The 26,976-nt window shown below is 52.9% G+C and overlaps 8 protein-coding genes across 8 annotated transcripts; 5 read left to right on the top strand and 3 right to left on the bottom strand.

The window, feature by feature from the left end:
• Positions 1 to 454: 454 nt before the first annotated feature.
• Positions 455 to 2,800, top strand: UHO2_02062 (uncharacterized protein; the record flags this gene model as incomplete). The annotated part of the gene is made up of 1 exon (XM_041559499.1): positions 455 to 2,800. The coding sequence occupies one exon, from the start codon at positions 455 to 457 to the stop codon at positions 2,798 to 2,800; it is 2,346 nt and encodes a 781-aa protein (XP_041415433.1).
• A 212-nt stretch (positions 2,801 to 3,012) lies between these two features.
• UHO2_02061 (uncharacterized protein) lies at positions 3,013 to 3,783 on the bottom strand (the record flags this gene model as incomplete). Its single annotated transcript, XM_041559498.1, has 1 exon — positions 3,013 to 3,783. The coding sequence occupies one exon, from the start codon at positions 3,781 to 3,783 to the stop codon at positions 3,013 to 3,015; it is 771 nt and encodes a 256-aa protein (XP_041415432.1).
• Positions 3,784 to 6,362: 2,579 nt separating this feature from the next.
• UHO2_02060 (uncharacterized protein) lies at positions 6,363 to 11,747 on the top strand (the record flags this gene model as incomplete). The annotated part of the gene is made up of 1 exon (XM_041559497.1): positions 6,363 to 11,747. One exon carries the CDS (start codon positions 6,363 to 6,365, stop codon positions 11,745 to 11,747), a length of 5,385 nt encoding a protein of 1,794 aa, XP_041415431.1.
• Positions 11,748 to 12,777: 1,030 nt separating this feature from the next.
• Positions 12,778 to 14,233, top strand: UHO2_02059 (putative 4-aminobutyrate aminotransferase; the record flags this gene model as incomplete). The annotated part of the gene is made up of 2 exons (XM_041559496.1): positions 12,778 to 13,011; positions 13,103 to 14,233. The coding sequence occupies 2 exons, from the start codon at positions 12,778 to 12,780 to the stop codon at positions 14,231 to 14,233; spliced, it is 1,365 nt and encodes a 454-aa protein (XP_041415430.1).
• A 140-nt stretch (positions 14,234 to 14,373) lies between these two features.
• UHO2_02058 (uncharacterized protein) lies at positions 14,374 to 16,158 on the bottom strand (the record flags this gene model as incomplete). The annotated part of the gene is made up of 1 exon (XM_041559495.1): positions 14,374 to 16,158. The coding sequence occupies one exon, from the start codon at positions 16,156 to 16,158 to the stop codon at positions 14,374 to 14,376; it is 1,785 nt and encodes a 594-aa protein (XP_041415429.1).
• A 604-nt stretch (positions 16,159 to 16,762) lies between these two features.
• Positions 16,763 to 18,142, top strand: UHO2_02057 (uncharacterized protein; the record flags this gene model as incomplete). The annotated part of the gene is made up of 1 exon (XM_041559494.1): positions 16,763 to 18,142. The coding sequence occupies one exon, from the start codon at positions 16,763 to 16,765 to the stop codon at positions 18,140 to 18,142; it is 1,380 nt and encodes a 459-aa protein (XP_041415428.1).
• A 236-nt stretch (positions 18,143 to 18,378) lies between these two features.
• Positions 18,379 to 20,541, bottom strand: UHO2_02056 (putative lysophospholipase (lpl); the record flags this gene model as incomplete). Its single annotated transcript, XM_041559493.1, has 2 exons — positions 18,379 to 18,983; positions 19,044 to 20,541. The coding sequence occupies 2 exons, from the start codon at positions 20,539 to 20,541 to the stop codon at positions 18,379 to 18,381; spliced, it is 2,103 nt and encodes a 700-aa protein (XP_041415427.1).
• Positions 20,542 to 21,520: 979 nt separating this feature from the next.
• UHO2_02055 (putative ARP3 - actin related protein) lies at positions 21,521 to 22,834 on the top strand (the record flags this gene model as incomplete). Its single annotated transcript, XM_041559492.1, has 1 exon — positions 21,521 to 22,834. One exon carries the CDS (start codon positions 21,521 to 21,523, stop codon positions 22,832 to 22,834), a length of 1,314 nt encoding a protein of 437 aa, XP_041415426.1.
• Between the last annotated feature and the right edge of the window lie 4,142 nt (positions 22,835 to 26,976).

The following is a 26,976-nucleotide window of genomic DNA, read 5'->3' as shown; positions in this document are numbered from 1 at the left end:
TGTCCTTGTAGCTGCCGGCATTATGCTTATCGTCTTTGATATGATCCATGATCTGGCAAATTGTTAGAAACGGCTGAGCAAGAGTGCAGTTTGTCTCGCTTGCCCAGTTGTGCGTAGTCTCTTGTGAAGAAAATTTTGCGCTTTCGGTAGCGGCGGGTAATGTCGTCGTCACACTTCATCTGCTCTCTTGGCGGTAAGGACGGCGATGCCTCTTTGATCAACAAAACGCTAACTTGCAACTCCGTCGGGCAGCGGAGGCGTCAAGACGACCAGAGGCAGGAAATGCTGAAACTTCCTATGTTACTCGGGCGCCAAAGACCAAAGCTGCAGAATCTGACTTTTTAGCCTCGCGTCTCCAGCCCAACGAACTCCATCACATTCGAGACTTCTTCAGCAGCACTCGAATAGCAAACGCACAACATGGTCGACCGTTAGCGCTGCTGAACCTTCAGTCATGGCAACAGACCGCCTGCGTCGCCGTCTCCGCGATGTTGACTCCGATGACTTAGCAGACCTGACATCCAACTTTTGCGTCATAGGTACACCGCTCCCGTCTCTCAATAGCCATAAAAAGGACCCAAACGAGCTCAAGCCAATATGGCAGCAAGAAGCTCGCGATGCTCAAGGGAGACGTCGCTTCCACGGCGCCTTCACTGGCGGCTTCTCCGCCGGCTACTTCAACACCGTAGGCTCGAAGGATGGATGGACTCCTTCAACCTTCCGGTCTTCTCGGTCGGATAAGAAGGCCGGCAAACAAGTACACACAAACGCAGCTAGGAGAGTCGAAGACTTTATGGATGAGGAGGACTTGGAAGATTGGAAAGCTGCACAGCAAGTTTCTGCTACCTCTGGATTCGGACAAGATGATGCGATAGCGGGCTTGAGAGGCAAGGCGACAGATCCGTTGGCGAGTGCGCTGTTTGGGGATGCCGGCGTTCAACGTAAAGAAGGTACAGGATGGAAGCTCTTAAGACGGATGGGCTGGAAGGAAGGACAAGGACTCGGGCCGAGGGTGGATGCAAAGAAGAAGGCCAGGCTGTTGGCTTTGGTTTCAAACGGTGGACAGGTTGCCAGCTCTTCGGATATCACGTTGGAGGACATGAAGCACTTGTTTGCTCCGCCGCCAACACCAGTGCTCAAGTATGAGGCAAAAGGAGGAGGCAGAAAAGGGCTGGGAGCAGAGGAAATACAGACTTTGCAGCAGGCCCTTGCCAGCAGTCGAGGAGCAGCAAGGAAAGCAGTCGAGACGGCGATAGCTGGAACATCGTCGACAGAAGACGAGGCATCGCCTGACGGCCGTCCTATACCGCTAGGCTTCCGTCTCGCAACGGAGCCTGTACCTCCGGAACCATCTTTCCCGCTTAATCCCGTTCCTGATGGATGGCAACCGGACCCAATCAGGGTGTGGAAGCGCCATGCTCCTGACCACGCAGCATCCGGAATGAGAGCAGCTGCGATGTCTCCTACCACAAGAGGCCAATTGCTCGGCGAAGCTAAGATTCCCGGTCCGCCTCCTTCCATTGCAGCCTTCCTATCTGCCAAAGCTCAGGAAAGACTTGCGGCCAGCTCCAACCTGCCTCTCCCAGCATCACCATCTCAACCTCGACAGACACAGTACGTCGATGTACCAAGACTAGATGTCGCTACAGCAAAACAAGCCCTGCAAGGCTTCGCACCGTTCGGCGCCGATCTCGCCAAACAAGGTCGCTATCTCACATACCTCAGGTTTCAGCTCAATCCAGGATCGGAGGAAGCAAAGAAGCTGCCCGTTCCACCAGAACTCACTGCGGAGCAGTTCAGCAACGAGTTGCGAGAGTTTGCGAAGAGCGCAAGTATGTTCCGCCCGATGAGCTCAGTCATAGCGAGCAGATTCACAACAGCGAGTGCTGCGGTGATGGAGCACGAGACGAAAGCGACCAGTGCTACTCCAGGTCTACGACACCCAGCTCCTGCATCTACAGCTCGGTCGAAGGACGATGAAAAGGGCAAAGAGCCAGAGAAAGAGCTTAATACAGCGCAAAAAGCAGCTGGAATGGGCAATTTCGGTCATCTTACACGCAAAACCGAGCCTTGGGCTCCTGAAAGACTGATCTGCAAGCGGTTCGGCATACCTGAGCCTGCCATCTCTCGCAAGCGCAGAGCAGACGAGCGAGATGATCCTCAGACAAACAACACAGCGGAAAGGCCAGACTGGGACGATCCAGACCCGTTCTATGGATCAAGCAAGTCGACGAAGAGCAAGTCTGGAATTCGGGTAGACCAACACTGGGAACGAAACAAAGATCAGCTTATAGCTCTTGCTGCTGGTCCCACACCACTATCTCTCGAAGTCCAATCTGCTGCTTCACCAGCCTCCAAGGTCGATCCGGCTGCGGAAGAAGGAGTGGTTGGGATGGGGGACGACGAGCGACAAGGTAAAGACACGCTCACGTATGTTAAGCCATCCCTGGACGTGTACAAAGCAATCTTCGAGTCGGATGCTGAGGAGTCTGACTCGGATGAAGCCGGCTACAAGGGGCTGAAGAAGGCCAAGCCGAAGCTGCAAGACCCAGCTTCTGGGCAAGGTGTTCTGTTTCAAACTCGAACCAAGCGGAAAGGCGTTCATAACGAAATCGACAAGGCAGCCAGCAAGTCCGCAACCAAGCGGAAGAAAGAAAAGGCGTCAAAGGGCAAGTCTCTACTCACCTTCGACTTGGATGATGGTGATGAGGATCCCCCTCCGGCATCCATCGGGCCTTTGAAGCCGAATCCTGATCAGGCGAAGACGAAGAGTCGGGTGCGTGCTTCGGACTTATTTTAGCTCTCAGGGTCACGCATCCTCGTGTCCCTTGCGAGGGCCATCAGAACCAACAGTCGCAAACGTTCTGCAAGCATCAAACTTAAATTACGCGATCTCCTGAAATTTACGTCGTGTTTATGGGGCCGATAGCGACAAAGTGCTGTGAGCTCTCAGGTCGCAAAGCACGAGCTGAACTATGTTGCCGATGTGCGAGGGCGTCCGTTATACTGCTTTTACACTGAGCCGGGTATAAAATTGGGTCGGAGCAAACTTTGATAGTCTGCTGACCATGGGGTATACGAGATGTCTGCATCGAACGAACAAGCAAGCTGTTGAGCTATCGATGCGCTTAACAAGGGCGGAAGATCAGGTTGCGGTAGCTGTGGGCTTCCTTCGTACGACGAGAGCGAGACAAGATCACGGTCGAGCATGCTTGATGCACGACTTGGCTCCAGGTCTGAGTCAGACTTTCCGCAATGGGAGCACGGAGAGCTGGGAGGACTGAAGTGCTCCTGCGAAATGTAGTCATTGTCGACAAGCGTAGAAATCCATGTTTGATTGGGGTCAGTGTTGGGCTGCAAAGTCATCTTCTGGGGACGTGGTGACTGGAGCTGATTCGGACTTGAAAGCTTGTGAAAGCTTGGTGGTGTTTGGGAACTACGTCTATACTCAGCGCTCGCAAACCTGGAAGATGCTGAGGAAGCGAAGACGCTTTGGCCGTCGAGCAACACGGAGTCCGGCCTTCTGCGATGTCCATGCTCGCTGCTTCTTGGCGATGGAAGAGAGAGAGAATTCCGCGTGCCGACCGAAGACGAAGAGGAGGATGCGGACAAGAAACTCTTACTCCTGTTGAGGAAATCCTTGGCCTTTGCGGAGATGGAGCCGTTAGAGGAGCTTGCAGACGGTCTCGACTTTCTCTTTGTTGGTTTTAGCAGCAGCGTCGTGGCGCCCTGAGAGTCGAGCGTTGCTGCATGCAGCGATGCTGCGAAGCTGACACCTTCCATATGGATCCCAATGACGGTAGCCGAAGTGATTGGCGAGTGACCAAAATGTCGTCGATTGAATAGCCGACCGCAGGAGCTTGTGACTAGAATGAGGGCGGCATGACTCAGCTGCTCGACGTAGCATCTGCTTATTAAAGGAAGAGATAGCTCGATCGTAAAGCCTCGACAAGCTCAGGCTGCACCAAGTGGAGCCGAGATGAAATCGGCACTCTCGCTCTTAGGCGCTGAGAAGCTGTGGGTCCATAGGTAGACGGCTGCAGTCATAGCTCGCATCCACGCAAGGGCAGGCCTCACCCACCACACACTCAGCCTGATGGTGCTCGGAGTGATGTGAAATACAGTACTCATGCCAAGATTGGAAAACGCAACTTGCGCAAGCAAGTGATATGAAGATGTGGGTTGCTTGACAACGAGGCGCTTCCGATGTCACGAAAGCGCTTGTGCGTTGCCCTCCGCTGCATCGGAAAAGTGTTCGATAACTACGGCCAAGACCGGCTGCATTGCCATTGGATCTACTGTTCCCGCCAACGCAAGAGGCCAAAGCGAGAGTGAAATCAATTTTCAACGAGGTAGACATCGGTAAGACCAACAAGATTCATTTCCAGCAAGGCTACGATGGACAGTGGTGACGCTCTGTGCAGCGGAGAACTTTCTGCGACTTGGACACAACCTCGTCCGATAGGTCCCTTGTTACGCATTGTGTCGTCTGAAGGACCTGTGCTGCTGATCGTGCCTACAGATACGCCAAAAGCCGAAGTCGCAGCATGGAAACGAGTCGCTCAACGCTTTACAAACGATCTGCTTCTATATGGAGCCATCAATTTGCAGATCATCACCGATGTAGACTTTGTCTCAAAGGGCGTCGGCAGCCGACATTGTTTCCCCGTAGGCTCCACGCTATGCTTCGGACTGATCGTTCCTGTATCATACATGTATACACAGAACACTGGGATATATGTATCATGTACTTAGTTATGCTCCTCATCGCAATCGATACTTGTGGTCAAACGATATTCGAGGCACGTACTTCATACAGAAGACTGTCAAAGTATCGGTCAAGTGCTTGATACTAATGGTGCTCTTTGGCTAATCGGGAATCGCTTGCACAAATCCATGAGAGCACGTGATGTGACGCGACCCGAACGCGAAGATGCACGCGACGCATAAAGTGACAGCGCGGGAAATGGGAAATACAGAGAGAAGCGAGAAAAAGAGAGCGGCGGTCGAGGTGAACTGCTTGCTTCTGGACTCGCCGCCGACACGGAAAGGGGCAAGAGGCTGCCTGCGCAGGAAAGGGGCAAGAAAGGCACGGTACAAAGTGCTGATGTTAGCGGGAGATGGAAGGAGGGGGGACTTGCTATGCAGTTTGATTGTAGACGGGGCAGCGATATGTGTGCGACTGTAGTCAAGTGAGAGGCAGAAAAAGGATTTGAAATGCGTGGCTACGTCGAAGGCTCGGAGAACGTTAGGTGCTGTCAGTCCAGACCTCGGACGCACTTGCCCTGTCTGTTTTGTGTAACCTTCTGCTCAACGCCGAGCGGCTCTGCCTTTGAATGTCTGCGGGCGGCGGACTCATCCTATGAAGGGATGCCCAAAGTCAAGGCGTCGGACATGACAGGAGGAAGCATAGCTGTGCCGCCCCTCATCGAGCCCATTCAGCTTTAGCCGGGAAGAAAACGACTCTGGATGCAGCCAGCAGACGTTTCTACAGCCACCGAAGATGGTACAGGATGCCACCTGGCAGGCGGTCAATGGATTTGTTCACTCTGACCCCGAAGAAGAGAGCTCAGCACTGAAGTCGAGGGAAAAGACGCACTCGGACCAAGGCAGGCGGGCAACTCTCTTGTCGCATCTAGCTGCTTATACGCAGTTCAGCATTGGATTCATTGGTTCGGTCTGTGGTCTCGTGCCTGCTGTTGGTATCTGGGCGCTTCTCATCAATCTATCATGGTTTTGAAATAAAGCTTCTCCTCGTTCACTCAAGCATCTACTGCAGAGATGCCTTCAGTGGCTCAGCTCTACTGCTGTTCGTTGAGAAGATATCTGAATCGAATATCTGAACCGAATGTCTGAATCGAATGAGAAGAGCTTCTGTTCACCCTCTCACACGCTCAATCACGTCGAGGTCAAATTTGAGTCGCGCTCAAAAAATTCAACTCGAGCCAGCAGAGTTGTGACTGCACATTCACACTTCTTACGCGTTTCCAGTTGACGCAGAATTGCCCTCCTCTCTCTCTCTCTGCCTCTTTCTTCACTTCCTTCACTTCTTCACACTCCCATCTCGTGACCCACCCATATCACATCTTCTTTCACCGTTGCTGCTCTCGCCTTATCTCCATCACCACCATTTTCGTCTTGCACCATCACCTCCGTTGTCACAAACGCGCGCCTGGCGGAACTCGCGCGCTGAACCGGATCGTCATCAACACACGCGACCAAAGCAACTCGTCTGGTCACACACCTCGTCGACACGGGAATCGCCTCCACGTCCCAGCATCTCCGGGCCACCATATCTCATCAGCGTGAACGGGGAGACTAGACTCCCATCGCGCGCTCGAACGTGGTTTTTTTTTTGCAACATGACGACGCCTTCCAACCCACGTTCGTTTGGCTCTTCAAGCTCCAATTATCCACCCGCCTCGTCCTCATCCGACTACTCGCCTACATCTACCAGCACACCCTTTGCTACCCCAGCAACGCGAGCCACCAGCATTGCTCCCAGCACGTTTTCGCGATCTGGTCCAGGCAATCGACGCGCCAAGTTCTCCATGCTCACCAGCAATGCCACCGGCAACTCACTCGTACAGGCCATTCATGCCAGTCCCACACCATCCGGCTCGCGATCCGGAACTCCAGCCAGCATGGAGGATGCTGCCACGGCCGCCTCCAGTCAAGATGACGCTGAACCGTCTTCATCGCTAGCCACAACTTTGGCACCTGGATCTTCAAACGCGTGCACAGCTGGCCCTCCTGGCATCCGAGCAAGGCTTGCCGTAGCATCCCATGGAGCCAACAAAGCTTCATCACCATTGACTTCGTCCTCTGCACTGACATCAGCGTGCATCTCAAAACCCTCTGTTGCCGCTTCAACCCTGCAGTTGGGCACCACCAACTCTTTGACAATCACAGCAGCACCATCCGATGCTGCTGCGCCAACCGGCTCTGAACTCTCCAAGGATGCCCAAGACTTCTTCACCAGGGCACAAGCCATGGGTCTTCGTTTGACTAGGGAAGACTACGAGCGGACAAAGGCTGGCGTGGCTGCCTTCCTCAAAGCTGAGCGAAAGCCTTTCTCGCCCACTACATCTGCCTCTACAATTTCTGCCTCGACGACATCATCGAAAGCGAATGAGGCAAAAGTCACGGCAGCAGGTCAAGGTGCATCTTCCAGTGGAAAGACCGAAGTAGCTGAGGCTGCCAAGCCGAATGAATCCAAGATTGGCGCATCGCAGCCGCGTCTCGCAGCTCCTTCTCCCTTGGCACGTGCCGGTGGGCCCACATGGTCACGCAACACTAGCAGCCCTGGCCTCTCCTTCTTCACCGCCGTCGTCGAGCCTCAAGATTCGTCTGGCTCACCTAAAGCGCATCCCAGTCTCGATCAAGTCGGCAACGCCGAAGAAAGGCGTCGACTAAAGCTCAAGAAGCACAAGTGGCGTCTGAGACGTGAGCGTGAACGCGCCGCAGCTAACGCGAGCATCGCTTCCTCTTCCACCAAGACATCCCATGACCTTCTCGCAACGCCCAACTCCATCGCTGCGCAGTCGTCGCCCGAGGTAGCATCCACTTGCTCATTCCGCACACCGCCAACAAGAACGCATGCCAAGAAGGGCAGTTGCAGCAGCATCAAGTCAGCTACCAGGATCGGTCTTGACCTCGACCTCAATACCAGTCCTGATCCAGCGACTCCACCCGAAGCATTGCAGAGCGCCTTCTCCAGCCGCCGCTCACGTGTGCGAACCGTCTCGTTTGAGTCTTCGCCCCTCGTCCGTGTCAGTGACGAGGTGCACGAATGCACCTCGCTCGAGGAGCTCAGCCGACGTGCCTGGGTCAGTCCCAGAGGTACTTTACGATTACTCAAGTCTCCCGTTGAGAACGGCGCCACCTTCTGCAGCCCTCTCATGGATGCTGATGACTCGGGTGTCTGCTTCATCACCAAAGAGCAGAACGCCGGCCTGAGCGGAGGTCTCGCTGCCGATGGTTGGGGCGCATCGCATCGCAGAACCCTGTCCGAAAGCTCTACCGGCACCTCAGCGCCTGCCGCTCTCGATGGCTTGGACTCCAAGATGAGCGGTCTCAGCTTCCTCGATAAGGTCATGGCACAACACACCAGCCCAAGACGGCTGTACAAGGAGGAGAAGCTCAGACAGAAGAAGGCAGCTCAACGCAAGTGGATCGAGGAACAGGACAAGGCTGAGGCGGCCGCGCGCCAAGAGTATGAGCAGAGGGAGGCAGTCAAAGCAGCAGCTGCGGCTGATGCCATCAAGGCAGCCAACCCAGACTACGCTTCGCTTGTGATCAGCACACCCAATGCGGGCAACAAGAGACGCAAGTCGCCCGACTCTGTTGTGCGTGGCACACCCTTGGAATCCTCTTCCGCCAGAGCGCTGCGATGGACTACGATTGGCGCCAGCCCGAACAACATGCACACACGCATGACAACGCGCGAGCACTACGATTTCACCATGCACGGCATCTCGCCCAGTCAGCCCGGCTTCGACTCCCTCGAGGCGCTCTGCAACATTCACTCCACGCCCGGTCCAATCACCTTCTCTGCTTGGGATGCTGAGCCGCTGACGAGCTTGCGCAAGGGAACCGATGCTAACCGCTCGAGCTTGCGCAGCAGTTCGTCCTTCACCCCCGCTGCCCACTTCCTTCATTCTGCTGACGAATCTCGACCCGAGCTCATCGGTGTCAGTCCCTCGGTTGCTGGGTTCTTCCATGCTCGACAGGCTAGCGCACAGGGTTCGGCCAACTCTTCGCTCATGCGCTCCTCTTCGCAGGGTGTCGCTGTCATGTCGCCACTGTCTGGTCGCCTCGTCTCTGGCGTCGCGAGCCGAATGAGCGACCTCGACTTTGATGCTGACGATGACATTCATGTCCAACATGATGACGTTCCCGGCCTCGGCAAGCCTGTCGGTTTCAGCGCTAAGCGTGGCCTGCTGTTCTCTGCACCAGGTGGTACCGCTCTCGATCCACCTCCTGCATCACTCGCAGAAGCCGTCCATCTGGATGGTGGCATTGGCAAGGGCTTCATGTTGTCCACTGCACCGCCTTTGCGCATCGGTCGATCCCTTCGAGCAGGTACAGCAGGTGACGAGATGATCGGTGGCAAGCTTCCTTTCGCCAGTCCACGCAGCGCCCTTGTCCGTGCTCAGTCCGGCACTGCCCTCGACTTGCGCCACAATCGTCAGCCTTCCGGCAACATCCGTGACTTTTTGGGCTCCGGCCCCAGCGGAAGCAAACACAGACGAGCCGGCTCGCGCAAGATTGACACCATCAGCCCCGCCGACGTGTTCGGCTCCAGCCTGCCGCGCACCGTGTCTGCACCTAACGTTGAGACCAAGCTGCCGCTGCCTGAGCCGAGCAAGGACATTCGCGATGCTGTGCCACCTATGGTCGAGGATGAAGCTGCGAACACCGCCGCGCAGAACCGCAACAAGAAGGGCAAGAAAGCCGCCGAGATCAGACGCGTGCAGAGCGACTCTCCCCCTTCTCCCAGCAAGCAGCTTGGCGAGGCAACAAAGGTTGCTGGCGTCAGTGCATCACAGTTGATGCAGCCTCCCACTGGGCATGGCACGGTCGCTGTCAACATGGTGATTCGCGCTGGTAGTGCCGAACCCGCAATGCAGATGTCTGTCACCGAGTCTGCCGAGAACTTCATCCCTGGTGGTGGTTTGGACGCCAAAGATGCTCTGCAGAGCGGTTCGAGTAAGAAGTCTAAGAAGTCAAAGGTGGCCAGCGGTTCTGCAACGGACCAAGCCGCCTTTAAGGTCGTCGACCTGCCATGCCAGGACTTCGAACGCATGACCAAGACCTCTCCCTCTGTTCAGAACGGCGACGAGATTGGATGGGACCAGCCGGACGGAAGTCGTTTAGTGAAGCTCGTCTCAGAGGAATTGAAGGCAGCGCTCGAGGCTGGCACACTTCTTGAAGAGCCACCTGCTCGTTACTATCTGCTCCCTCCAGGATATGGACAGTCCAAGGCCAAGCCTAGTTCAGTCTCGTACGCCGGTCTCATCGGTCAAGCCATCAAGTCTTCCTCAGACATGCGCCTCTCGCTCTCTGAAGTGTACGATTGGATCAGCTCCACCTACCCATTCTTCGAAAAGGGCGACCGAGGCTGGCAAAACTCGATCCGACACAACCTCAGTCTCAACAAGAGCTTCGTCAAGATCGAGCGCGAAGCCAACATGCCAGGCAAAGGAGGCTGGTGGGGCATCAAGCCTGACCATGAGGACCGATTCCAGAACGGCCTGTACAACGCTGTCCCGCAGAAATTTGAAGCTGCCAAGGCTCGCCAACAGCAACAGCAGCAGAACCAGATCAACAAGGTTATGGACTCTTCTGATGCTGTCGAGAGGGCCTTGGCTGTGTCTGATGACAATGGCTTGCCGTCTTCGCAGGGTGGCGACGCATCGGACAATAGTGCCAAGAAGCACAACAAACCTAAGCGCAACAAGCCTAAGCGCAAGAAGACCCAAGGCGAAACTGCCGGCGACAGCGGTGATGAGTCGGACAAAGAGACAGGTCGTCGACGATCGGCCAAGAAGGTCAAGGGCGATGGTCAGCCAGTCATGGCTGACCGATTACCTCTTCTCGAGACGCAGCCGCAGACTGGTGGTCCGCGTGGAGGTGCTGCGATGGCGATCAACGGGCTTGACTCGATGACGCCAGTGCGCCCGCACGTCGGATCTTTGATGTACAGCGGCAGCATCGGAGGGAGCAACTATAGCAAGATCCCCGGTCTGATCGACAGCGCCAGCAGTCCCCCGAGCAGCCCTTTTACGCTGATGCCACCGCCCTCAATACAGGCCACGGCCAATCACAGTGCGAGGAAGCGCAAGATGGCAGGCCAAGGCAACGTGCAGCTCGGATACGGATACTCACCTTCGATGTACGCCATTCGAGGCTCTGCGCTCGGCAACGCCTTCGTCTTTTCGAACGGAATGGAGGGCGATTTTTCGCGTGGATCGCCCTTGCGTCGACAGACCAAGGGCTCGACCGAAGAGAGCAGTTCTGGCAACTCCTCCGTGACATCTCCCAAGCGACTGTGGTCCATCAGCTCGCCAATGTCGTCGATGCGGGGATCGATGGGTCAGAAGGGCCACGTGGACGACGGCATGCAATCACCTTCATCGACAGCACGCGTTGCAGCTGCATTGGCGCATCGAAGCTCACTCTCACCCAACTCGAGCGCAAGCTTGCAGATGCAGTTGGCTATGGGAGGCGGTGCAGGACAGATGGGCTTCGGCGGTGCTAGCTTTGGTGCCGGCCTAGGCATGGGCTCGGGCTTGACTCCGGGCCGCACCCCTGGCTCGCTGCGCTTCTCGAGCGGTCTTTCGCCCGGACGTCGAGGCTTCTCAAGCCATTCACAGATGATGGGCATGAGCTTGGCTGGAGCCACACACCAGAACATGCAGCAGCAGCAGCAGCAGCAGCAAAGTTGGTACCTGGATGACCCATTCGAGATGCAAGCCAACATGCAGCAGCAGCAACAACAACAACAACAACAACAACAACACCAACACCAACACCAACACCAACACCAACAGATGGCGCCGCACTATTCAGTCGCCTCGCAAGGCCACAGCAGTGACAACTATTACTCGGGCTATAGCGGTGGCGATGGCGTTACGACCAGCCCTCTACGCATGGCTTGGAACAGCATCCAGGCAGCTGGCGGTATCCAGGCTTTCACCGCTGCAACAGCTGGTGGACACGGCTTCTCACAGTCTCGGCAGTGAGGAGAATATCATCGTAGACCTTGCCATTCTCATCTTACACCATCGACGGCATAAAACCGTATTCTCGTTCTCCTACAGCAAATATGTATTATCATCTCTTTTGTTTGTCTCCTTCTCCTACTCAAGTTCTTGGATTCAGTTCTGCTTTTCGTTGTTCGCGACTGTATGACATAGGGCTCTATTTCAGCCAATGCTATCATTGTTTCAAGGTCTTTCCTCACGGCTGTGATCTCCGATGCGACTGATGAGCAGTTGCCGATTGCGCGAGAAGAGATAAGAGCAAGTTGAGATGCACTGCCAGTTACGCAACAGATGGACAGCGCTAAGTGCGGCTAAAATAGATAAAGTGCGGGGGGCGGCAGCGCCTTCTCATAAAATCTCGCCTCGCACCCAGCAAGTTGCCGAGGAGTCGCGTCTTGACGAGGCTTCCAAGCAGGGAGCCAGAGTTGTTTCGGCCAAAAAAACAAAACAAAAAACAAGACACTATGAAATCACGTGATGCCAAAAAAAGGGTCTTTGCATTCAGATTGCGATTCCGCCAGCTCTTCTACAGCCCAAGGAGCCCCGAGAGCGAGCGCTTTTTTAGAATTTCTTGATCCAGGGTGTCACACTCGTGACTTCAACCGGCACAACTCGCAACTCAGTCATCATCAACCATCGGCTGACTCTTTCGCGAGATGCTCTGATGTCCGTTCAACAGTGCATCCTGCCAGCCCAGCATTGCACTGATAAGGGGCCGTCCTACCGCATCCTTTTTGTCTCATTCTCTATCTCCCCACCACGAATTGCACCTGACCTCGCTATCAGCTCCTTAATTGTGCACATTCCAATAGACAAATCCCAAACTCAAGGATAGGACGAATCATAGCACCGAGTCACTTGGTTCACCATGCGTGCCTTCCTCTCCTCCCAGCCTATAAAGACTTGCCTCACTCGAGGACCTCTCGCAGTCTCACCTTCCAGCTCCTCCTCATCATCGCATCGTCACCTCTCCTCCACCACCCAAAGGGCCCAAGCTTTCCATCCAACTATGCTAGCAGCTAGCTTTGACGCCGCCGCTTTTGGCGAGTCCCACATCACCAAGGGTATCGGCCGTCTCTCGAAGCACGTCTTTGAGGATGGTAAAGGCAGCTGGATCACCACTGACAAGGGTGTCAAGCTGCTCGACATGACTTCCGGTATCGGCGTCTGCAATTTGGGACACTGTCACCCCAAGGTGACCGAGGCTGCTGCCAAGCAATGTGGCAAGATCACCCATGCACAGGTAAGTTGCATCCATGGCGCTTCCCCGAGCAGACACGGTAGGATGATTGCTGACGGAAAATCCTGCTCCTCTTTATGTATGCGCTCTTTAGGTCAACATCGGCTTTTCTGCTACCCAGATCGAGCTTATCCAGCACCTCCTTCCTATTCTCCCCCACCCTTCCCTTGACACTGTCTTCTTCTGGAACTCTGGTGCCGAAGCCGTCGAGGCAGCTGTCAAGCTCGCCCGAGCTGCCACCAAGAAGCAAAACATCATCGTCATGCAAGGCTCTTACCACGGCCGAACCGCTGCCACCGCTGCTCTCACTCGATCCAAGACCATCTACGGTGAAGGTCATGGTCCACTCATGCCCGGTGTCTTTGCAACCTCTTTCCCCTTCTACTCCCACTTTGGCTTGTCCGTCGACACTGACGTCGAGGAGCTCGTGCGTCAGTCGCTTTACCAAGTTCGCTTGACATTGCAGCAGCAGACTGCCCCCTCTGACACAGCTGCTATCATCATCGAGCCTGTCATTGGTGAGGGTGGCTATGTCCCAGCTCCCGCGTCTTTCCTCCACGGTCTTCGCCAGATCTGTGATGAGAACAATCTCCTTCTCATCTGCGACGAGGTTCAGTCAGGCTTCGGCCGCACTGGCACCATGTTTGCCGTCGAGGATTCTGGCGTTCGCCCCGATGTACTCATCTTCGCCAAGGGTATCGCTAATGGTTTCCCCCTCTCCGGCATTGCATCAACTAACGAACTCATGAGCCGTCAAAAGCCAGGCTCCATGGGCGGCACCTACGCCGGTAACGCAGTATCCTGCGCCGCTGCCACCGCTGTCATCAAGGCCTTCGAAGAGGAGAAAGTCCTCGACAATGTCGCCAAGCGTTCCGACCAGCTCGTTTCCTTCCTCAACAGTCTCAAAAAGGACTCCGAATACGGCCACCTTATCGAGGACGTTCGCGGACGAGGTCTCATGATTGGTGTCCAGTTCTCCAACACATCCACCAACGCAGCTTCGCAGAACACAACAGCAGCGGCAATGGGAGCGAAGAAGGTCGAGCAGATCGCACCAAAGATCGTCGCCGAGTGTCTCAAGCGTGACATGCTACTGTTGAGCACGTCAGCGTTTGACGTGTTAAGGTTCATCCCTCCTCTCAACATTAGCGAGCAGGAGTTGAGCCAGGCTTGCAGCATCTTCAAGGAGTCTTTTGAGGCTGCGGCTAAGGATCTTGGTCACTAGGCCTTCCCCTTTCTCTTCTCATATTCATGTTTGTATTATACCAGCTAGCAATTGCAGCGTTGTCTATCGAAGATATTGATGCGTGGCTTGTGTGAAGCATTGTGTAGAGTACAGAGTCATGGTCATGCTTTTGTGTAAGATCAATTGACGATATCGAGCATTTCTTTGACAGTGAGGATCTTTTCTCGCAACTTGCCAAGCTTTTGACCTCTTTGTTTCTCTTCCTCGTCGATACGTTTCCACCCTTCAAAGCCGACGACTTTATTGCTTGACTCTCGCTGCAGCTGCACCAATAGGTCCCCACCTTCCTCGCCACCACTAGTCCGAGCTTGATCAGCCGAATGAAGATCAGCAAGAATCACGTCGGCTACTCCGTATGCGTCCATCATAGTCGTTGCGATAACGCCGCTCGGTCCTCTTGCGAGCCATCCGCTGACATATGTGTTGGGAATAGGATTTTTTGTCGACGGGTCGATAATTCTTCCGCCTGCGTTCGGAACGATCTTACGGGAAGGATCGAAAGGTAGCTGCACCAATCTCCCATCCTCTACCACGGCAGGAGAAGTTGAAGCTGAAGGTGAGAAGAGAGGCTCGCTCTGGTACCCGACACTTGAAACGACTATGTCTGTCTTGGTGGTGACCTTCTTCCCTGTTGCAGTGGACTTGCTTGCGGCAGGAGTAGAACCTGTGGAGCCGGATCCCCAGGTTGCTTTCTTGGGGTCGGCGGCGTCCAGATTCGCCGCTGTTGGTTGACCACTTTGCAGTGTTGTGACGTCCCATTCTACACTGCCTACCTGTTTCGAACCCCCCTCCTTCGCGAAAAACGCCGCGGGTGAGCGGAAGAAGTTCAAGCCCCATGTCTTGACCTCTTCTTCGACCTTGCTCTTGCTGCCCTTGGTCAAGATGCTGAGTAGACGCTTCTTGACTCTGACCTCGGAGGCGATCTCATTGGCCTTTGCCGGATCAGCGGCGCCTTTTGCCGCCAATTCATCGAGTTGCACCAATGCAGAAACGAGAAGCTCCTTCTCGGGTGCACGGAGAGCGACGCCTTCGAGCGAGAGCATCTCTCGTACTTCCTTGTTGGTGAAAGCTAGCTGCGCCGGTCCTCGTCGTGCGAAGACGTCGACATGACGGATCTTACACTTTGCCAACTCGGCCAGCACTGGTTCGGGCACATCTGTTTCCTCCAACGCCGACAGACCTGGTGCTTTGTTAGAAGTGACTCGTCCTGAAGATGACTCGAAGAAAGGTATCGACGAGCGGAGCACGATTCTTGCTACATCCAGAGCGACGTTTCCTGCGCCGATGACTGTCATGTGATGCTTGTTGGTGAAGTCTACGTTGAAGTGTGACCCAGCAAGCAATGTAGGGTCATGAGAGGCTGGATGGCCATTGTACCAGTTGACGAACTGCAACGCTGTGTACACTCCTTCCAACTCTCCGGGTGCTGAACCTGGGATGCCTAGACTCCTGCCTGTAGATGCACCATAAGAGAATAGAATGTGTGTATAGTACCGCGACAACAGCTCTAATGGCACCTGCACTGCATCCGGGTACTGCGCCTTGGCTCTGTCATGTGCCGGGGAATGGACGACATCGACATTTCCAGCGAATCGCAAGCGCGGATCTTGCGAGACCGTGGCGAACTTGTTCTCGACATTCTTGACATCGGGGTGATCTGGTGCAACTCCGTATCGAACCAAGCCATGAGGAACGGGTAGGCGGTCAAAGATATCTATCGAGAGAGGCTGTGACGCTGCAGACTCGGTTTGGGAATATGGTACTCGAGATAGGATGCGGGATGCTGCATAGAAGCCAGAGGGGCCAGCGCCGATGATAGCGACTCGTGCTTTTCGTGGGAGAGATGGTGTGCTTGCGGATGAGGAAGACTCCGCTGCCGCTCGAGCGAGTCTCGTACAGCGCATCTTCACTGAGTCTGCAATAGGTGCAGAATCTACGAGAGGGTGAGAGTCAAGCTGAGTTTGTCGAAGAGAGAGGCAGTCTTCTTGCTAAGCTCAAGCTAGTTCCGCGGCAAAGTGTCTCGAAGCGAGCGAAGCTTCCGAGGAAGAAGAGGTCCAAAAAAAATCAAAGTGGAGGATCGTCCATCGGGAACATCGGCAATGCACAGCGCCGATTTCATGCGACCGAACGCGTTGTACGACACCTCTCGAAGAGGACGGCTCGACAAGATACGAAAAGTGACGTCGCAGAAGAGCATAGAAACGAAGATGCACACGTTCCAAACAGCGCAACGCGCTTTGTGTGTGTGGAGGAAAAAGTATAGTAACTTTTTCTATGTATGACAGCGTGAGGAGTGTGATTCTTCCAGCATGCGTCCCAACGTTCCCTTTGCTTCTGCGCTGCTTTTTCACGTTTCACTCTGGGATCCGCACCTCCTCCGACCTAGCAGAAGCAGCTACCTTGAACCATCTTCGTCTCCACCACTGTCGACATCGCTATCGTCTTACGCCTCCGCAAGGTTCCACATAGCGCGCTTCTGCGAGAAGGCGCCATCCCCAGCTCGTCATCATGTTCGACTACATTCCCCGTCATAGGGTCGAGAACCTCCATCTCTACAAGTACAGCGGTACCGACAAGTCGCTCGTATCCAAATACATTCTTGGTCCATACTGGAACTGGCTAGTCACGCTCTTCCCAACCAGCGTCGCTCCCAACACTATTACCCTCTCGGGTCTGCTTCTCGTCTTCATAAACTTTGCTACTCTCGCTTACACTGATCCCGGCCTCGAATGCGCGACACAACTCAAGCTCGATTCCACTGCACACACGCTTGCGCTCCACTCGGCTTTCCCTTCTGACGCGGCCTTGCTTCCAGTCCGTCCGATCTTTGCCAACTTCGGCATTCCTGGCGCCGCCGCCAAGATCGACTTCGCACCTCGCGCCGACTCTGCAGGCAGATGTTTGCCGCCCTGGGTCTTCTACACCTGGGCGCTGTGCTTGTTCATGTACCAGAGTTTGGACTCGATTGATGGCAAGCAGGCGAGAAGGACAGGTATGGCTGGCCCCCTCGGTGAGCTCTTCGACCACGGCTGCGACGCGATCAACACAACCCTCGAATGTGTCCTCTGCTGCGCTGCTCTCAACCTCGGTCGATCCGTCTGGGCTCCGGGCTCGCTCGTTGCTACGCTCGCCAACTTCTACCTTACCACATGGGAAGAGTTCCACACAGGTACACTCTTCCTTTCCGCCTTCAGCGGTCCTGTCGAAGGTATTCTCATGATTGTCTTCATCTATGCGCTCACTGGCTTCGTGGGAGGACCCATCTTCTGGGACCGAGGTATCCTCAATATAACTGGTTTGGCCAAGATCGACTTTGTCAGCACGCACCTTGGCCGCTTCAACCTTCCCTTCAACGACGCTTTCATGACTTTTGGTGCTCTGGGTTTGCTCTTCAACATCGCCGGCTCGTACGGTAATGTCGTTGCAGCTCGCAAGTCCCGCAATCAATCCATCTTGACCCCTCTTTTCGGCCTCACACCCTTGGTTGCTCAGGTCGTGGCCAATGTTTACTGGATTCGAGCCAACCGAGCTTTCATTCTTGCCGACTCTCGCGCCTTGCTCCCCTTCTTGGCTTTCTGGGGCATCGGGTTCGCATACAACGTTGGACTGCTCATCGTTGCACACGTCACAAAGTCTCCTTTCCCTTACTGGAACATCGCAATTGTCTGGTCAGTGCTGTTAGCAGTCGATGCAAACTTGCCATCGTCATACATTCAGACTAGCCCAGAGAGGCAGTTGCAGGTTATCTATGCTAGCTTAGCATTCGCAGCTGTGCTCTATTTGCACTTCTGCCACAATGTCATCACGACGATCACGACCGAGTTGGGAATGGCTTGCTTTGTCGTCAAGCCCCCGACCAATCTCAAGCCTCCAAAGAAGTCGCAGTAAGCGAGCTTGGCGCGACGAAACCCAATCTACCATAGTGTCATCTTAGAATGTCGCGGTGCAGAGATTGCTCAATCTACTCACCTCCGCTTTTCTAACACTTTTTCGACTCCACGTCAAACATACACACACATGTTCATACATTACCTGCAGTTGTCTCATGTCAACACGCTAATCACACAGATAAGGAAATACGAAAGGACTTTTGCGTTGCTGCTTGAATACATCGTGAGGCCTGCTTACAAGAGAGCCAAGCCAGCAGCAAGAAGGCCAGTCATCCCCCACAAGCCTGCAATCTGAGTCGAAGCCTTCAGCCCCGCCAACGCCGCATTGCTGGACGAATCAGACTGCGAGCTAGCATCACCAGCCTGCGAGTTCGATCCGTTACCACCCGTATATGGCGGTGTCTGCTGCAGAGTCCCATTACTCGTCACGAACTCTGGCACACCGATTGACGGCGAGTACGCCAAACTTGGGCTGGTCGTGTTAGTTACTCCATCCCAACACCATTTGTTCATACACTGTGTGCATACCTCGGGCCGGGGAGTGTTACTCCTTTCAAAACCCCTCTGCATCAGAGCACAAGCTAAACAGGTAGGCCACTGATTATCCCTTCCACCCAGCGTAGCTACGTCAACGGAGTTGTCAATGACCCCTTGAGCCCGACGATCCGAGTAGTCGAGTTTGAAGGTCGACGTATTAGCGAGCGCCAAGTAGGGGTACGAGGGCACGTAGATGATTACAGGCGTTTTCGTATTGTTGAAAGCAGAGTCGGCGTTGGTGACGTTGGTGTTTGCGTTGCAGCCGTAGAAGACAGGACGGGTGTTGAGACCGCGATTGATCACTGTGTTTGTGTCGGGCATCACGGGGAATGGGTAGGCGGCATAGGTGGGGAATTAAGCACGGAGTGATGTCTGGTAGAGGGCGGAAGCATTGGGCCAGTTGGTGACGTCGGCAGAGCTGTCGATGCTGATGATTGCGTCCATGTCTCGTGCTGGCTCGATCAGTGGCCAAAGTGGAACGTTCTCGTTGTCAAGACCTCCATCGACGAGGGTAATGTTACGAAGGTTGGTAACTTCGACATTTCCGTTACCAGTGTAGCCGTAGAAGGGGTTTGGAACGAGAGAGACATCATTCTGCTCGTTTGAAACAGCCTGTGCAATCTCCTTGAGTGCATCAACGATGAGGCTGTCCGCTGAGTTGGTAATCAAAGTCAAGTACAGACTCGAGAATAGGGTAGCTGATGTACCCGTGACCCAAGCCACCGTCTGATATCCACCTACACACTGTTCGTCAGGTAAGACACTCCTACCATTGTCCAGGCTGGACCCCAGAATCTCGATGGGGATGAAAGCCGAGACATTCGGGTTCCAGGAACCAAACTCGTACGGGTTGAACTCCCAGATGGTCGTGTTGCGAGGAATGATTAGCTCTCCAGGCTCCCTCTCATCGGCGATGATGATGGGGAATGGCATGGAAGCATCAGTGAAGCTGGAAGTGTTTTTGACATCACTCCATTCAACACTGAACTTGTTGCCGTAGGTGGAGCCATTGAGGATTTTGTCTGCAATCGAGAGACCAAAGTAGTCGGTGAGACTGGTCTGGTAGCCTTCAGTACGCTTGCCTGCCACAGCCGCGACAATGGATGCGTAGAACGAGACTTTGCCGTCACTAGGGACGATAAGATTTGATGCGAGGTTCCAAACGTTGTCTTTGAGAGACTGAGTGGTGGCCCAGTTGTTCATGGACAAGGAGGATGTAGCCCAAGATCCGCCCGAGAGTCCAGCAATGTACTCTGCCAATTGCAACAATCCACCGGTACCTCGCTGGTTAGAGGTCTCGTTCCTGCCGTCAAAGCCTTGCAGTGTTCCCGAACCGACGAGCATAGCACGCAGGCCACCACCGCTCAAAGCAAACCCAAGCCTGGGCAACCTGTCTTCCGATGAGGTGTAATTGGAAGCACCGCCTGGGAGAACACTGTCGAGCTTGGCCGAATTAATTAGCCATTGTGCCCAGCCATCCCTGGTGCTAGTTCGACGACGAGTGATGTACTCTTCCTCCGCGGTTGAGAGTTGCTTGGTGTGGGCGGGCCGAATGAAGCCAGGACCTTGCTGTGAAGTGGTGTTGGGGCAAGGCATGTTGGCGGGCGCGAAAGATCCCGAAGGAGAAGCACGTCGATGAAGACCATCTCGGCGGGCAAGCTGCTGCTTCTCGTATTCATAGGCAGTGCGAACTTCGAGGAGATATTCAGCAAACTTGACCCTTTCCTCTCGAGAGAGCTTGCTGATACGGGCAATCGATTCCCCATCGAGTTCAGAGGGGATGGATGGGTATGCGTGGACGACAACGGTAGAGGCTGTCAGCGCAAGGCTGAGCATCGTCGAGACCAGCGGGAGCTTCATGTTGCTCCTAAAACGACACTAGGTGTAGGAAAGGTTAGAGACAGGAGTCAAGGTGGAAGCGGAAGAAGGACGGGATGCAGGCTGTACTCTTGGGATGTAGATGTGGCTACGACATGAATGCAGGTGTCAGCTTAGCACCTTCGCCTTTGTCCGCGGTGATACTGTTCGGGAAAAGAGAGGAATAGACCCAGCACACAATGGCGTAGTGTGGTCTCAACCCTCATCCAGGCACCGTATTAGCTCGATCAACGCGGACCAAGACACATGCGAAATGCCTTAGCTTGCCTTGCTATGACGAGCATCAACCTTGTACAAGCGATGCGAAGTTCTGCGGATCAACTTTTTTTAAAAGTAGGGAACAAACAAATTTATGCAGCGAAGAAGGGGACTCGGAGGTGAATTTCCGACACAGCCGCTTCGGCGCGACCTGCACATTAGGCGCGATACTGCGGGATGAGGTCAATCCGACGATCTTCAAATTAGACAAAGATGTTAGACCACCCCTTTCTGTTGTGCCCGATCTGTAAAATGCTCGGAACCGAACGTGTGAGGCTGTGGATGTCAGCGTTACAGAGCCACGCGATTCAAGCTGCTTTTGCAGCGCACGAGCCACCCTTGGAATCGGCACTCGCTCACTCTCACTCTCCACTGCACAACAATTCGCACACACCACCTGCCAAACCGAGTCGACTCCACACATTCCATCCATCTTGTCTTCTTCTTCACTCGCCACTCTTTCCCGCCCTCGATTTTCCCAGTCTCGCAAGGCAACTTTGCGGACGACGACGCTGTCGTGTTGAGCCGAACACCCTTTCTTACCGGAGCCTCCATTCGATAAGCACAGCATACCGGCTGCATCTAGACAGGATCGCAGATACGGACTAGCAACTTTGACTCTTCTCGACACGACCCGATCACAGCTACAGGTCCACTTCAGCCACCTGTCACACCCTCTTGCTACCCTTTTGCTGTCGCCAACATGTCGCGCTCCAACGTCATCGTGCTCGACAATGGTACAGGCTACACGAAGATGGGTTTCGCCGGTAACTCGGACCCATCCTTCGTGTTCCCAACTGCCATTGCTACCCGTACCACCGCAGCTGGCTCTTCCTCCGGCGCGGGCTCCCGTCCATCGGCACCCTCCAAGCCAGGGGGAATCTCATCTTCTTCTTCGTTAGCCTCTAAACGTGGTATTGAAGACCTTGACTTTTTCATCGGCGACGAAGCCTACGCCAATGCCAAAACCTACCAAGTTGACCAGCCCATTCGTCACGGCCTTATTGAGAACTGGGATCATATGGAACGCTTCTGGGAACAGTGCATCTTCAAGTACCTCCGTGCCGAACCCGAGGACCACTACTTCATGCTCACCGAACCACCGCTCAACCCTCCTGAGAACCGTGAAAATACCGCCGAAATCATGTTCGAGTCGTTCAACATCAAGGGTCTATACATTGCTGTCCAGGCCGTCCTTGCACTTGCCGCTTCGTGGACAAGCAACAAGGTGATCGACCGTACGCTCACAGGTACCGTCATTGACTCGGGTGATGGTGTCACACACGTTATCCCTGTAGCAGAAGGTTACGTCATTGGTTCGGCCATCAAGCACATCCCCATCGCCGGTCGAGACATCACCTACTTCGTCCAGCAGCTTCTTCGGGAACGTGGCGAAGCAGCCAACATCCCACCCGAAGACTCGAGGAAAGTTGCCGAAAAGATCAAGGAAGACTACTCCTATGTCTGCCAAGACATCGTCCGCGAGTTCCGCCGTTATGACGAAGACCCTTACAAGTACTTCGAACGTTTCGAGGGCGAACACACCGTCACTGGGCGCAAATACAGCGTCGATGTCGGATACGAGCGTTTCCTTGCCCCCGAAATCTTCTTCAACCCTGAAATCGCCTCCTCCGACTTCCTCACTCCGTTGCCCGAAGTTGTCGACGGAGTCATTCAACAATCTCCAATCGATGTTCGTCGTGGACTTTACAAGAACATCGTCCTCTCCGGTGGCTCAACCATGTTCCAACACTTTGGCCAGAGGCTGAAAAAGGATTTGCGCTCTATTGTTGATCAGAGATTGGCAGCGAGCGAGACGGCAAGTGGAAGCTTGATGAGGAGTTCAGGTTTGGAGGTCAACGTCATCAGTCACAAGATGCAGAGGTATGCTGTGTGGTACGGAGGTTCACTGTTGGGTTCCTTGCCAGATTTTTACTCGTACTGCTACAACAAGCAGGATTACGAAGAGCATGGCCCATCGATTGTTCGCAAATTCTCGGTCTTTGGCAGTGTGTAGATGGGCACGGCACTGCCCGGACCTTCACCTTTCTTCCTCTCCCTGCCATATTTATTCTTTCACCATCCCTTGTCATGCAAAGAAATCATACAGCTTCAAAGATCAAATCTGACCGGGCAGCAATCGGACTGTGTCATAAAACTGCTGTCGGTACACCTCGAAGAATCAGTCATTGCCTTTCGCTCTCATTGGCACACAGTTGAAGATGCGTCAGCATCCCAACGGGATTCACGGGGTCCGCGGAATCATACGGGGTCCACAGAATTTAAGCAATCTAATAATTAGGTAAAGGTGCATACAGGTGGCAACACATGTGGGATGCATAGGAGTTGTTACAATAATGCACAAGAGGTGACAACACAGGAGTAACACGAGGAGTGACACATCGCACATTTGCACAGGCTGAAGGAGATCACTAAGTGTATATATATGACCATGTATATAGCATCACATGAATATAATATAAGCATTCAAGAAGTAATATGACTGCGTACAAGAGCTTGCTAGTGGCTCCGATCGGTTGTGTTTTATCTGCAATCTTCAACTGATTAAGAGTCTGAAGCTCTACTGACTAAGCCAACCAGGACCATCAAAGGTGATTGACAATGATGCCGAGGAAGAAACTGACTCCAACTCGGATCATGACAACAACAGAAAGCCATACAATTTTTGTACTCTAGCAAAACTACTTGAGCCCATCCCAAAACTCACATTGCACAACTATTATAGTTGGAATGCCCATATCAAGTCCTTTCTATGATGTGTTCCTCACACCATGAAGCATCTTGATGGAGCATATGACAAGAAACATCCCAAATGGAACCGCACATTTGATGATGCTTTGACAAATGCATTACACAGTACCATTGACACCACTGGAGAGCACAATATCAATTACTTGATTCTTGACATCATCAGGGAGCACCATATGTTCCATCATGTATGGAAGAAGATTGAAAATGGACTCACCAATGAGGCCACTGCCATATCTCATCATATTGCATTGATTGCTCAGCTAGGCGAACTAAGGATGCACAACTCAGACATACAAAAGCTTATCCAGGAAATAAGGACCATCCAAACAGAGAGCAGCTTACTGGGAAAGCCATTCGCTGATGATACTCTGTTCTCTAATCTACAAAAGTGCACTATCCGACATCCAATGTACAAGGAGACCATTGCCACCATCAGCCAGCTTAGTTTTAACGCCCTTGCCACTGCCCTATCTATTCGGCAGTTGGCAATCGAGAACAACCCCACCCTGAGAGTTGACCCCCATCAAGCAAGCGCCAGAGTCGTCAGCAGTGACGACCAGGATGAGACACCCGGAAAGGAGGAGAAAGATGAAAAGGATGCTGACAGCACCAGTGCCAAAGTCGCCACTAGACCTCGAAGGCTCAGATGTTGGATCTGCAAGAGGCCTGGACACAGGATCAGTCAATGTGATGCATTGGTGACCATACCAGAAAATTCCCCCTTCACCAGGCCCAAATAGGAAGCCTGGTGCTCTTTCGCACCAAGTTGGCAGAGCCACCCAGATTCAAAAGGGAACCATCATTGGATCCTGGATTCGGGTGCCAGCTATCATATGGTAAACAACTATAGCATGCTCATTAGTCCGAGAACCTGCCGAAAGTGCATATTCACTGCTGGAAGTGAGGTTCTGGAAGTGACTGCTATAGGGGATGCTAGCATATCAACAAGTCATGGAGATGTTTTTCTCCAAAATGTATTGTATGTTCAGCATCTCAATGTTAACCTATTGTCAACAAATTCTCTGACAGACAAAGGAGCACAAGTGACACTAGACTCAACCGGAGGGCAAATACACTTAGCAAATGGTATGCTACTCAAAATATCCAAGAATCGTGAGCAAGGACTGTTGGAGTTTCAAGGCGACACATGGAAGGAAAATGCAATGATCACATCAATGTCATTATTTGAAGGTGTTGATGAAGATTTCGAGCATATTGAGAACAAAGCCAAAATATCCAAACAACAACTATGGCATGAACATCTGGGACATCCAGGTCGAGATAAGACAAGGGCCATCATCAACTGCTTAGGAGAAAATGACACAGCAGACCTAAACCCAGGGACTGCTACAATGTGTGAGCCATGCATCCGATCCAAAAGCACGGCAGCCCAAATGGGGCAAGGTAGTGGAGAGAAATCTGTCTCTCCACTTGATCTCATCCACATCAACTTGATAGTCGACTTGTCGCACACGATGGAATACACATGCACATTGGTACTGGTTGATAACTACAGCAAGTATGTATATGCGCAGCCTTTGCTACAAAAGAGTCACGCATTTCCCAAGCTCAAAACAATCATATTGTATCTTGAGACACAGATGGGAAAGAATCTGAAAGCAATACAATCTGACCAAGGTACAGAATGGAGAAGCAATGATGCACTCCAGTGGGCATATGAAAAGGGCATTGAATGGCAAATGATGGTAGGGTACAATAGCAGACAGAATGGACATGTGGAGAGAATGAACAGAAGCTTGGGTGAGAAGATGCGAATGCTGCTCATGCAAAGGAGGTTACTGAAGAGCTTCTGGCCCTATGCAATCCGGACTGCAGCCTTCAAAATGAACCTCATTCCGAGCATTGACGGTGAGTTCCCATACCAAGTCATGTTTGGGAAGTTGCCAGAGCAACTCATAAGACTCCTATGCATCTTTGGATGTTTAGCATGGGTAAATGTCCCCAAGGTCAAAAGAGATAATAAAAAGTTAGATCAATGAGCAGTAGCATCTATCTTCTTGGGGTATAGTCTGGAAAGAAAAGGATGGCTCTTCTACAGCCTGGACTACAGCCCAAACATCTTTTGGAGCAACTCAGCTAGATTCATGGAGACAAAATGCTGGTCTGACAAAACAGAGTGGAAACCAGTAAACATACACCCACCACCAGCACTAGCAGACGAAGGAGACATAGATGATCTTGGATACACAGATATGAACCTCTTCGACGAATGAGAGGAGGAGCTGCTGAATGAGTACACGAATATGAAAGAAACAGATGGATTGAATGATGAAGAAGATCTGGGTGAAGATACAACAAAGGCAATAGAATGCAGGGCCAATACCAACACCAACACGCTTGATGACACATGGACCAATAGCAATCACTATGGACTCACAGCAATAAATGATCGAAAGAGAAGAAACCTAGACCCAACAGTTAGCAAAGCATTGTCAGGAGAGGACAGGAAACATTGGGAGGAAGCAATGCATAAAGAACTGGATGGTTTGAAAGCCATGGATACATGGGAAATCATCAATCTCCCCAAAGGTATGCACACCATCGACACATGTTGGGTTTTAAAAATCAAAACAGATGCAAATCTCATCCCGACAAAGTTTAAAGCAAGACTGGTGGTGAGAGGTTTCACACAAAGAGAAGGTATAGACTACACTGAAGTGTTTGCACCCATCGCACCCATTCAGTCAATCCGAGGAGTCTTAGCCATAGCAGTGGTTCGTGACTGGGAAGTAGATAGTATTGATGTCAAGCAAGCATATCTAAACTCAACGCTACATCATGATGTATTCTTAAAACCACCACTTGGAATGAGAATCCCACCTGGAAAGGCCTTGAAGCTAGTAAAAGGACTGTATGGACTGAAACAATCAGGGCGAGAATGGAACATAGAGTTGGATTTGTACCTATGGAGCATAGACTTTCACTGCATGCCAAGTGCACCTTTTCTGTATTCAAGAGGAACTGGAAGTAACCTAACTATTATCACAGCCTATGTCGACCACATGCTCATAGCCTTGCCCAGTCATAAGGAGGTGGATCACACCAAAAGGGAGATAATGTCCAAGTGGGGAACAGAAGATAATGGCCCAGTGAAAGAGTTCCTCGGCATCAACATCAAATGAAACAGGACAAGAAGGGAGATGTCAATTGATTTGACTGCTTACACCAAGGCCATGGTGAGTAAGTGGTTACAGTCAATGGATCAGAAATCATGGGTACCAATGCCAGAGATACCTAATGCCATAGGGAATGATAAATGTGATTCCCTAGAGGCAAAACAATACCAAGAACTGGTGGGACAATTGTTATGGGTAGCAAATACCGCATGACCCGACATATCGTTCACAGTGGGAATACTGGCAAGAT

Source organism: Ustilago hordei, assembly GCF_900519145.1.
Source record: "Ustilago hordei strain Uho2 genome assembly, contig: UHO2_contig_03, whole genome shotgun sequence".
Taxonomy (NCBI): Eukaryota; Fungi; Basidiomycota; class Ustilaginomycetes; order Ustilaginales; family Ustilaginaceae; genus Ustilago; species Ustilago hordei.
Note: the sequence above shows the minus strand (reverse complement) of the source record. Positions and strands in the feature narration are given on the sequence as shown.